Source organism: Diabrotica virgifera, chromosome 7, assembly GCF_917563875.1.
Source record: "Diabrotica virgifera virgifera chromosome 7, PGI_DIABVI_V3a".
In the NCBI taxonomy this organism is placed as follows: domain Eukaryota; kingdom Metazoa; phylum Arthropoda; class Insecta; order Coleoptera; family Chrysomelidae; genus Diabrotica; species Diabrotica virgifera.
The window spans coordinates 227,449,072-227,461,684 of NC_065449.1; the positions used below are offsets into that span (position 1 = coordinate 227,449,072).

General features: G+C 33.9%; 1 protein-coding gene across 4 annotated transcripts in view; it reads left to right on the forward strand.

The window, feature by feature from the left end:
- Window positions 1-10,971: 10,971 nt before the first annotated feature.
- Window positions 10,972-12,613, forward strand: part of LOC126887648 (zinc finger protein 664-like) — a 45,784-nt gene continuing 44,142 nt past the window's right edge. For all 4 annotated transcript variants that reach the window (XM_050655260.1, XM_050655262.1, XM_050655261.1 and 1 more), the window contains exon 1: window positions 10,972-11,364. In XM_050655260.1, the coding sequence (XP_050511217.1) occupies window positions 11,133-11,364 (232 nt within the window). In that variant the 5' untranslated portion in view covers window positions 10,972-11,132. The remainder of the gene's footprint in view (window positions 11,365-12,613) is intronic.

Below are 12,613 nucleotides of genomic sequence, written 5' to 3' on the forward strand. Positions count from 1 at the left end.
AGGTCACGGTTATTAGACTTTAGGTTTGTTCCAACATGAACTTTTGGACGGTCCAGAAACCGTCACGAAACTACTTGTACCGTTTGTTGTGCGCATGTTCGTAATTGTATCGCCCAGTTATCGTCCCATGACGGTAATCATATATTTGTCATTTTTGTTGGTGACAGCTTGTGTGCTTTTAGTCGATCAAAGGCTCAAAAACTTTAAAGAATTAAATCCTAGTGCGCAAGTCAGTCCAACCAGCACATTATGCATTTGCCCGATTATTGAAATGATCATCACGAAACCGTCACCGAAAGATCACAATTCTTGTTGGAACAGTGGGAAGGACGATCCGATGACGATCATATTTTTGTTGGAACGGATTTTGTTTACTGCGCAGAAGCGTTACCGTTTCGTGACGGTTCTCGGTCGTGTTGGAACAAACCTTTTATTACGGTTGTCTTGTCCGACGGTGGTGGGGAGACTTATATTTTTGACTTTACGTCACAAGAGTTTACATTCCCATATTTTTAAATGATTTTCGATCATTGAATGTGTGTTATTGTGTATATATGTGTATTATTTGTGTTATTATGTATTATTAATCCTTTCTCCGCAACTGATAGGGTATCTTATCAACTGTATTGTTTTTAAACAATAGATGATAAAATAAAAATATTGACAGTTCAAAAATGTGAACACTATTGCATTGTGTGTGGCCTAAGTTTGGGCTGAAAACTAAAATGCATTACATTTTTACAAAATTTTGGAATATGTTTAATTACGTAGACCAACTTTAACAGTTATTTCCAATACAGATTTCAATCCTGTACAAATAGTTTCTAATGTCTTTTGATGTACAATATTTATTAGGGAAGCTGGAATTCAACAGTTCAGAATTTTACATTGAGTTAATGCAAAATTTTGACGCATGTCAAAATTCTCAATGTGTTTTAATTGTATTCACTTTTTTCGAATCCTGAGAAAACTAATAAATATTTTTGAAAAATTTAAACTCAGAATGAAAGACTACATTATTACCGAGGGCTGAAAGTCCCTGAAAACTTCTATAATGTTTATTTTAATAAGTTACAGGGCTGAAAATAAAAGAGAAGTGTGATATTTAATTTCAAATATTTCATTCAATAGAATCTGCTTGTTCATTCTAAGGGGCTTTCCGCCCTCGGTAAAAATGTAATCTTGCATCCTGCGTTTAAATTTTTCTAAAATACTTGGTTTTGTCAGGATTCGAAAAAAATTATATTACGATTCAAATGACAGTAAACTCTCGTGACGTAATCTCACCCTTAATGTTCATTGGATAGTCAATTTAGGCAACCGTAGTAATGTCTAAGAACCGTGTTGTCAGGTGAGGTGTTTGAAAATTTGAGTAACTTGATTCTGTGGTGTGAATTTCTAAAACTTTTAAGTGTGGTTTTTGACCGTTGTGAGAAATTATTTATTTAGTGTTGTGTTTATAATTTAAAATTTTGTTTTATTTTCAAAGTGTTCTTTTTGATGTAAGTAGAAAATGAATCGTTGTACTAAGTTGTAACATAAACTTTTTGAAATCTTCTAACTTGACAGCACATGTAAAAAGAAAACATCCAGGTAATATCATATTTTATACAGGGTGTTTGGTAAAGAATGGGCCATAGCTTAACCGTAGATTTCTGAGCTTAAAATAGGCCGATTTAAGCTAACTTACCTTAGTACTAAAGTTGATAATAACCGAAATACAGTTTGTCAAAATTAAACTTTTATTTTATTTATTATCTTGAATATTGAAATTTGGTAAGCGGGGGTTTTTTGGGATGAGAAATCACATACGTCTTTCATCGCTCATTTAATACGTTCAATTTTTTATCCCCTACTTTATACATAAAACTAGTGGAGGTGTTACCTTTAGCTATATATATATATATATATATATATATATATATATATATATATATATATATATATATATATATATATATCAAACAAATGAAATAGAGAATGTGGAAAAATCCCCTTACGAACAATTCACACATCCACCATTTCAGGTTGGGAAAAATTTCTTGAATAGAATCAATGATCCAAACACCTGTTCTTAGAAATGTGTTTCGCCCTCTTCAACCTCTCTGGGCTTATCAATAAAGATGAGAGGTTGAATATCTTTAGACACATTCCATCAAAAAACAACATTCGAGACCCAGACATAGTAGGAGCGTATATCTACGCCGCATAATCTGACCATGACAGCCTCACGTTTTAATTCCCTAATTACTATAAGTAAAATATATGTTTGAAAAACAAAAAAACAAAAGATGTAAATCTTTGAAACACACTCAGTGATCAAAAGATCTAAGTTATTGGTTTACCGACCAAACGTAACTAAATCAAACAAATGAAATAGAGAATGTGGAAAAATACCCTTACGAACAATTCACACATCCACCATTTCAGGTTGGGAAAAATTTCTTGAATAGAATCAAAGATCCAAACACCTGTTCTTAGAAATGTGTTTCGCCCTCTTCAACCTCTCTGGGCTTATCAATAAAGATGAGAGGTTGAATATCTTTAGACACATTCCATCAAAAAACAACATTCGAGACCCAGACATAGTAGGAGCGTATATCTACGCCGCATAATCTGACCATGACAGCCTCACGTTTTAATTCCCTAATTACTATAAGTAAAATATATGTTTGAAAAACAAAAAAACAAAAGATGTAAATCTTTGAAACACACTCAGTGATCAAAAGATCTAAGTTATTGGTTTACCGACCAAACTGTTTGATTTAGTTACGTTTGGTCGGTAAACCAATAACTTAGATCTTTTGATCACTGAGTGTGTTTCAAAGATTTACATCTTTTGTTTTTTTGTTTTTCAAACATATATTTTACTTATAGTAATTAGGGAATTAAAACGTGAGGCTGTCATGGTCAGATTATGCGGCGTAGATATACGCTCCTACTATGTCTGGGTCTCGAATGTTGTTTTTTGATGGAATGTGTCTAAAGATATTCAACCTCTCATCTTTATTGATAAGCCCAGAGAGGTTGAAGAGGGCGAAACACATTTCTAAGAACAGGTGTTTGGATCTTTGATTCTATTCAAGAAATTTTTCCCAACCTGAAATGGTGGATGTGTGAATTGTTCGTAAGGGGATTTTTCCACATTCTCTATTTCATTTGTTTGATTTAGTTACGTTTGGTCGGTAAAAACTTAGATCTTTTGATCACTGAGTGTGTTTCAAAGATTTACATCTTTTGTTTTTTTGTTTTTCAAATATATATATATATATATATATATATATATATATATATATATATATATATATATATATATATAATTTTACAGCTAACAGGGCAAATAAATGATTTAGTTTTTTTCGAAGAATTAAATTAAGGCTGTACAAAAAATTGTAGTCCCGATAAAACCCACCATAGATGCTATAAGAAATCAAAAAGATATCAATTTGGGTTTTCCATCCACATCCAGAATACCCTCTAATAAAAAAATTATACCCCAAAGGAAGTTTTTTCCAACAAAAAAGATTAAAAAGGGAAAGAAAAGTTCAAAATTGCAAAAGCCGTCCTCAGAAGAAGCCAATATGCTAGCTGCAAAAGTTTTAATTCAAAAATAATTTACTTTTTTATGTGTCAGTATATATGTTTTAAAATAAGTTTTGTGTTATTTTTTTGAGAAAAATTAGAAAATACAGCATACTTACAGTACTTTTTTTGAAATGCTATTTTCCGAAGTTTATAAAATTTCTTACGCTCGATTTTATATTAATAAAGTTAAAGTGGACTTTAAATTTAAAGTTTTCTTTAACTGTAACAATTGCATTTTTTAAGGTAACACACACTTTAACTTTATTATGAAATCGAGCGTTAGTCAAAATTCTAAATGCTCAGCAAATAATAACAGCAATTAGGTACTTGTGTTGAAAACAACATATTTTGTAATTTGAAAAAAAAAACAACATATTTGTAACATAGATAACAAAACAACATGCTTTGTTACGTATTTTAAAAACTCTCCATCATGCATGCTCCATGAGAAAAGAAAATATAAAACTAATTTCATCCTTATATCGTGTCTCAGATGGCATAGCTACTTTTGCTATAACTACTCAACGCTTTGCTACTCTACCTACCTACATACAATTTGTATTATTTTCAGTGGCGGCTCGTAGAATTTGAGCAGGGAGGGCGCAGATAATAACAATTGCACACAAAAATTTGCCCTCAGGGATTTAGTAGGAATTTGATCAGGGGCAGCGGGTTTTCATTTTTCTATCGGGTGCAAAGTGGATTTCCATTTACTATTGGAACGGTGTCTTTGCAATTTTTTCCCTAGAATGTTTGCTGAGAACTATTGTAGGTTTATATACGCAGATGGGCAAATATGACGGCAAAGCTTTTGACGCGGCAAACGGTTTCAAGTTCGTAGAAAACATTAAATTGGCGTTACGCAGGTAAACGCAATGAAGGGCAATACTCAAATAGGGGCAATAATTTTTACGATGGGCTGGTCGGCAAATTTCTCAAATTATGGGAAAAACCAACCTTACCGACTTTCGGCTCTGGTCAAAATAAAATAGTTAGGTACAACTTACAGGAATTAGGTACCTACTACATATTTAAATTTTCAAATACAAACAAATTTGATTTATAATAGTTTAATAGTTCTATTCAAGAAATACACTACGACATTGCGTTCATAATAATTAATACATTACAATTACTTTTTAAAATTAAAATCGGCTCTACGGTCTTTCATAGCAATAAATTTTTCCATAACTTTTTCCTCGAAATCATTGATCCCATCATGAAGTAAATTTCGGTTTATGGACATCATAGCTAGGGCATTTAGTCGATCATTAAGCATTGTGTTTCGCAAAAATGTTTTTATGCGCTTAAGGGTTGAAAAACAACGTTCCGATTCTGCAGTTGTCATTGGAGTTGTCACAATAATTTTTAACACCATTATTGTTTCTGCAAAGGTTTCGGCAAGATTATTCTCTAACATAAACGTGAGAATGTTCATAGCTCCAACAATTTCTTTTAAGTCTGGCCTCGAATATATTACTTCTAATTCAGTCTTTAATCTGGTCTTGCATAACACGGGATAACAAGTAGTTACAGCATCTAGAATATTAACTGGAAAAGTTTTCGAATATTTTTAGTACATGTCTTTGTTGAATAGTTCAGCCGCTTGCAAATGGCCCCGATAAGAGAACCTTTCCTTCATTTGTGTTGTTATTACATCACACACCTCCTTGGCAATAACACTTCGCATATTATCATCAGTTCTTCTTCTTTTAGCACTTTCAAAATTTGATTCAACACTTTCTTTAATTTCATCAGTATCATTTCGAATGTTGGTAATACTTTGCTCAAAAATTTCTAAGTCCTTCTTCAATTCAACACTGTCCTTATTTCTTGATTGGAGTTGATTATAAAGTATATCGACTTGCGGCAAGACTTTATGGAAAATCGTTAACCAAAACATAAATTCTGGATCTTCTAACGCTCGCCTCAAGCCAGAAGCCTCATTGGAAGTAACACTCTTTTCACATCTGTCCTCGACCTCTTCAAAAACTTCTATAAGTTTCTCACGATTTTCATATACAGAATTAACCGTACGAATATTATAGTTCCATCTAGTGACGGCCACTCTCGGTAATCTTTTATTTACTATTTCTTCTAAAATATCACATCGATGGGAAGAATTTGAAAAAAACGCTGGGATAGCTGATAGATTATTAAAAAACACTCGCACTTTAGGGTTTTGCGATGCGGCTTTCTGCATAATTAGGTTTAATTGATGGGCATAGCAATGTATAAAATGTGCACTGGGATATTTCTGTTTAATTTGGATTTGAACACCGCTGGTAGAACCGCTCATAACATTTGCACCATCATAAGTTTGCGCTATTAGTTTTTGAGGAGTTTTTAAAATTAACGGATCTATTTCGTTTTCAATGCAGGTTTTTAACCCAGCTGCTGTTTTATCCATAACCCTTAAAAAGCCCCAAAAATTTTCATAAATGGAATCTTCGTAGAAATACCGTAATATCAATACCATTTGACAATTATTTGAGACATCGGTGGTTTCATCGCATTGGATAGATAAAAAGTCGGCCTTTTCAATTTGATGGGAAATTTCTTCCCGACAAACTAGTAGCATACAGTCCAAAATATCATTTTGTATGGTCTTGGAGGTTCCTTTAAACACAGTTGCTTTCTGTAAATGTTCTTTAAGTGTAGCATCCAACTCTGCAGTAAAATCTATCAACTCTCTAAATATTCCTCGATTTTCAGATCCCTCGCTTTCGTCATGACCTCTAAGTGCTAGTTCAAAAGAACCGCAAAATTTTACACAGCTAATAATTCTTTTCAAAATGTGTCGGTTTTTTCTGACTTTATTATTGTGTAGTACTAAAGACTCCCTGTATGCAGAACTCAATTGTGTTAAAATATTGACTTTGCCAAGCAATGCGAACCCTGTGCATGAATTAATATGACCACGAGACGATTCATGTTTTTTTATTTTTGCAGGAAGTTGGTGAAGATCTTTTATCCCTGTTCTTGCCCAATTTCGGTCCATCCTTGATCCGGCATTGTAAAGTAATAAACACGGGAAACAGTACAATAAATTCGAAACGTCACAACCACAAATCCAATTATTTCTTGTATAAATGTCTCTTGAAAAATGGCGGGTGAAACTTCTGTGTTCTGCTTTGCGTTCACTAATATAATTTGCGTTAACTTCAAATTTGGCAACGGCCTGCCCAATTCTTTAATTTTTAACTTATCTTCAAGTGGCAGATTGGAAAAGTTCGTATTTAATATATTATGAACAGTATTCATGATGCTAAAATAAATTCGTTCTAATTAGCCCATGTGTTATAATATGAAAAATATGTGTACTTACGTAATAAGAATAAGTGAAACTTTAAACACTACTACTGCAAACTTTTCCACTGCTTTCGCTTTATTGTTGTCAGAGATAACTGCTTGCAAAGCTTCTTGCCGCGTGCTTTCTTGCTCACTGAGGCCGCTAAAGAAGTGCGGCCAAAATGCAACATCACGCAACGTCTGAAGATCAGTGGGAGTGTTGGTCGACCGTCCTCGATTGCTATGGTTACGTGGCCGCACTTCTCTTGCGCCCAAATATCGTGCGTGCCCTCTCAACGTGGTCTCAACCATCGCCTACGTCCTATAAAGCTATGACAAGCTGGTTGAGCGTCGGAAAAATATCAGACAGTGTTTTTATGTGAATTTCAACAAATTAAAATTAGAATAGAAAATGTTGAAGTTGGTTGTATCAGAATTTTTTAACCAACATTATATCTGGGAGGGCGCGCGGCCATGCGGCCTCAAAGAGGAGCCGCCACTGATTATTTTATAAAAAAACAAGCATTTACATACTCTGCAAATTGTATATTTTGCTTTGCATTTTCATATGAAAAAACCGCGGTATTTTTGAACTTTTTTTGAACAAGGTGCAATACTTAGGTAATATTAAATTAATTAATTATTAATAAAACAAAGTATATTAAAATACAATGTTAAAAACTTTAATAATATTAGCAATATTTAAAAACTTTAATATATTATAGTACATATATACATTTATGAATCAGTAGAAACGATTATATTTAAATTTGGTAAATTATAACTCCACTCGACCAGAGCACGACCACACAACTCAAAACACAAGTACGCAAATACGGTTGCGTGAAGCGTGGCTCGAAGTCGTGCAATTTACGAGACTCGCTCGGTATGTAGATCCGTGTCTTGTATGTTGGCCGCAATCTAGCTTCATGTGATTTGAATGGGTCAATAGGGCTTTTCATCGATTGTCATTTGTTTCGAGCTTCTGTCATGTGTCACATAATATTAACATATCCACGTCATACGTCTTTGGTTTGTATCATTGATATATACCAATAACGTATGACGTAGATATATTAATATTTATTTATTTATTTATATATATTTACGAGCAAAGCTCATTGCCATAAAACATTACAGAAGATATGAAGAACTAACAAAATATTACAAATATACGTAAAATACAATAAACACTACGAAAATAAAGCAAGTCAAAAAGTAAAAATAACAGGTAAAGATATATAATCACAAGTTTAAAATATTCAAGAACATAAAACTAGAGGGTGCAATCCTTTAGCGTTTTTAAAAATCGCGAACTATCCGCAAAGAAATCCACACAATTGGAGCAAGCATTTGCCTGTCTAGAAACCCTCGAGATGAAAGAATTTGCAGTGAAGTTAGTTCTGCTGATGGGAGTATGAAACGTAGATCTTGAACGTGTGATTCTGGAGGGAATATGTAAACCTACTTCCTCCAGGAGCTCGGGGCAGTCGTGAATTGAATTTATAATATTATACAACATGTACATGTCCTTCTTTTTCCGTCTGCTTGATAAGGTGTCAATGTTAAGTTCTAGTTCAAGATCCATATAATTCCAGTCTCTACAGTTTGTTTTGAATGCGACGAACCTAAGGAATAGGTGCTGGATCCTTTCAATCTTACAGTTGTATGTCTCATAGGCGGGTGACCAGACGCAAGATGCATATTCCACGATTGGCCTCACCATTGCACAGTACAACAGTTTAAACGATCTCAACTGCCTAAAGTCTTGGGAGCATCTTTTAATAAAACCTAACAGTTGAAGCGATTTTGAGATGATATTGCTTATATGAATATTGAAAGATAGTCCAGAGTCAAGTGTAACTCCAAGATCTTTTATGGATGTGACTGTTGTGATATTTATATCACCTATTTTGTATGTGAAAGAGATAGGACTTTTCGAACGCGTGAATGAAATGTGAAAACATTTGCAGGAGTTGAGAACCATGTCATTGTTGCTGCACCATTCATTCAACCGATTCAAATCGGACTGAAGCCTTAAACAGTCGAGTGGATTCCTAATGTGGCAGTAAAACTTAACATCGTCAGCAAATAAAAGAAATTTCGCATATTGGAAACAGTCTTTTATATCGTTAATAAAAACATTAAACAACAAAGGTCCAAGATGAGATCCCTGCGGTACGCCCGAAGGGACAACTATTTCGTAGGAAAAATAGCTGTAGAGCTTGACGATTTGTTTTCTGTCCAGAAGATATTCCCTAAGCCACAGCAGAAGTGAACCATGTATCCCTAATCGCTGCAATTTTTCTAATAGAATATTGTGATTAACTCTGTCGAAAGCCTTAGAGAAGTCGGTGTACAGGGCGTCCACCTGTAGTCCTTCGTCCAAGGCGTTCAGTAAGAAGTTAGTATTGGCTCCGTGCGTCTCCCCTCTACGTACAGTCACGTGATACGCTGTCAGATTTTGTAAGGACGTTTTAACATTGAGTCTTATGGGATTATTTTGTTAAACTTGAATATTTTATTTTGTAGTGATAATAACCGAATACAATTGTTAGAATTCATTAGTTATTAATTTATACTGTAATTTATAGTGCAACAAAATATTTTCTTTTTCGTTAATAAATATTTATTGACATAAACTGCGATAGTGAGGTTATGCATACAAAATCAAACTGATAATCAATATTGGAAAGTGAAGAATTTATAGTGCGTTTTTATTTTCTGTTTATATTAATACATAATATCACTAGCGTGACACGACATTTTTTTAAATGTCTCATTTAAACATACACAAAGCGTCCTTATAAAATTTCAAAAAACCGCCACCATGAGCAGGTCGGTCGATTTTGCTTTGACACTTTGTTAACGCTCGGAGCGAATATGTCAGCAAATTGAGTTCAGTTGACTTATGGCGCCTGAAACCAAACTGCTGTTCCAATAGAACACCGTTCAAGGAGGGTGTAAGGAAATCGCAGACAAGTGATTCGAATAGTTTAGGAATAGAGTTTAGGATACTAATAGGTCTATAGTTGGACACAAAACTTTTGTCACCTGTTTTGTGTAAGGGCAATAGGAAACTGGTCTTCCAAACATTTGGAAAGCTTTCACTAGCTAAAGACTTGTTAAAGATGAGAAATAATGGCCGAGCTAAATTAAATGCACAGTACTTGAGCAAGCTTGATGGGATGCCATCAGGTCCCGGGCCTTTAGAAGGATTGAGGTTACACAATTTAGAGTAAATGTCAGAGATGGATAGTTTACATGATGATAGGTTTAAGGGTGAAGAAGTGATGTCTTCGGGGAAATCAACAACAACAGAGGAGTAAACTGATGAAAAGAAATCAGCAAATAAATTCGCAATATCTTTACCAGATGAACTAGTTTTACCGTTGTGAGATAACTCAGAAGGAATTCCATTTGATTTTCTTTTGTTATTGATAAAAGACCAAAACTTATTCAGACCGCCGGGAAGAGAGTTTTCAGTAGACAATGTAAAGTTTAAATAGTCACGCTTGGCAAGTATCTGGGACTGAGATCGGAGCTCTGAGAACTGTTTGTAAAGGTAACTGGTTTTTGGCAGCTTGGACTCTTTAAGTCTCCTGTGTGCTGTCTTCTTTCTAATAATACACGATTTTAGTTCCGAAGAGTACCAGATAGGAAATTTTCTAGAAGAGAATTTTTTAACAGGAACATAGATGTCAATAGCTGAGTACAGAATATCATATAAAATGTTAACCATTTCATCGACTGAACATCCAATCATTAAAGTATCCCAGTTGACACAATCGAGATAGCCTTTAATTAGAGAAAAGTTTGCTGATTTAAAGTCATGATAGTAACCCTCCGGTAAAAGTCCCTCATTATATCTGGTAGTTATGGGTAGTTCAAACACCAGTGGGGGATGATATTGGTCAGGAGGGATTAAAATGTCTGTATGTTCAACAACGGCGATATCTTTATTTTGGACCAGTATCAAATCTATATTATGTGACACATGACAGCAGCTCGAAACAAATGACTGTGAATGAAAAGCCCTATGGGACGCGGACGCCCGGCCATGGCATGGCCATTATTCCATCGATCCGTGTTGACTTTGACAGTTCATTGATAATGCGGCATAATGGGCAACAACGGCAAAATGCAATTTTAAAACGTTGATTAGTCGTAATCGTCGTAATTCACTCTTATTAATCAGTTTTCGGGTGTAGTGTAAATATACAACTAAAATTGGTACATAAATAAAATTTATTACCATGGAAGTAAAACAAGAAACGAGTGAGAATGAGAATACTTGTAAAATAGAAATAGATAATGAGACATGTATTGATCCTTTGGATTCCTTTAAAATTGAAATTAAAGAAGAACCCAAGAAAGAAAGTGCATACGACGCGTTTGTTTATTTAGATGTAAACACTAAAGTGGAACAAGAACAAGATGAATATAAATTTACTCCATTTGAAGAAAAGCAAACAACAAATGAAGAAAGTAAGTAAATAACATTGGTTTTTATTTGGACGGCGTTATGCATAACTCGACCAAGCCCGAAAACATAGTTTTGAGATAAATGGCTTCAAAGTTTTTCGTTTCTTGGTTGCTTAACCCTTAAACGCCCAAGGTTGGGTAAAAAATGTCCACCTAATGCGTATTCCCTTGTAACATATTTATTAGGTGTTTAAATTTTTTTTAAAAATTATTTATTGTTATCATCGAATGTTAATTTGGTTCTACCAATATTTTTGAAAATAAAATCAGCATCTTGAGTTAAATATGGATGGGCATAAAAAGTACACCCTTGGCAAAACTTGTTACTAAAGGTTTCTATATAATTTTTCGTTGGTAGGAAGATGATCCATATAATTATCAATGTATAATTACACAATCTACATAATTATCCGCCAGTGAGATGGCTGAAAGAAAGAATATGGAGAAAATCGACAAATCTGAATTACTGGTATGTTAATTTTGATGTACATTGTAATTTTGTTGTAAGGTTTGTAAATTGTTTATATTAATATTTTAGAAGATGCTGTGTTTATTAAGCATAAGATTTTTAAGTTTAATCCATTTTCAACAACTCTCAATAAATATATTAGCTATTTTCGAGGTGGACATTTTTTACCCACCCTTGGGCGTACATGGAACCTAAAAAAGGTTGGGCGTTTAAGGGTTAATGGTCGCTTAATGGTAAGTGGATTAATGTCACTTGGTTTAATTTTGTTTTTCTTAGTAACCGTTAACGTGACAATAACAGGGATTTTTTCCAAGATAGTTTTAGCTATGTGTCACCAGAATCCGCTGTTATCTCGATATTAAAGAAATGGCACTTGGTCGAGTCATGCATAACGCCGTCCATTTTATTGATTAGCATCAACCAATTTGCTGTACTATACAGCAGAACCCCGCAAATCCGAACTAATTGGGGGGACAGCATGTTCTGGTGTGAATAGGATTAGTTTTTCTTGTCTCCTGAACAATCGTGATTTTGTGGTTACGAGGTATTAGAAAGACACAGATGATATTCATTTTTAAGAAATTTTAAATGACAGTCATGTTAATCCTACATTGTTCAATCTACTGGTTTTACTCTGTATAATAAACATGTTTTTAAGTTTTTGTCTTGAAATTTACATTTTTTTTCTACGACCGTTTAATAACAAGCTCATTATTCGCTATTTTTTCATAGATAATAGCACCTATTACTGTACCCGTGAGTAATAATTCATTACTCACGGGC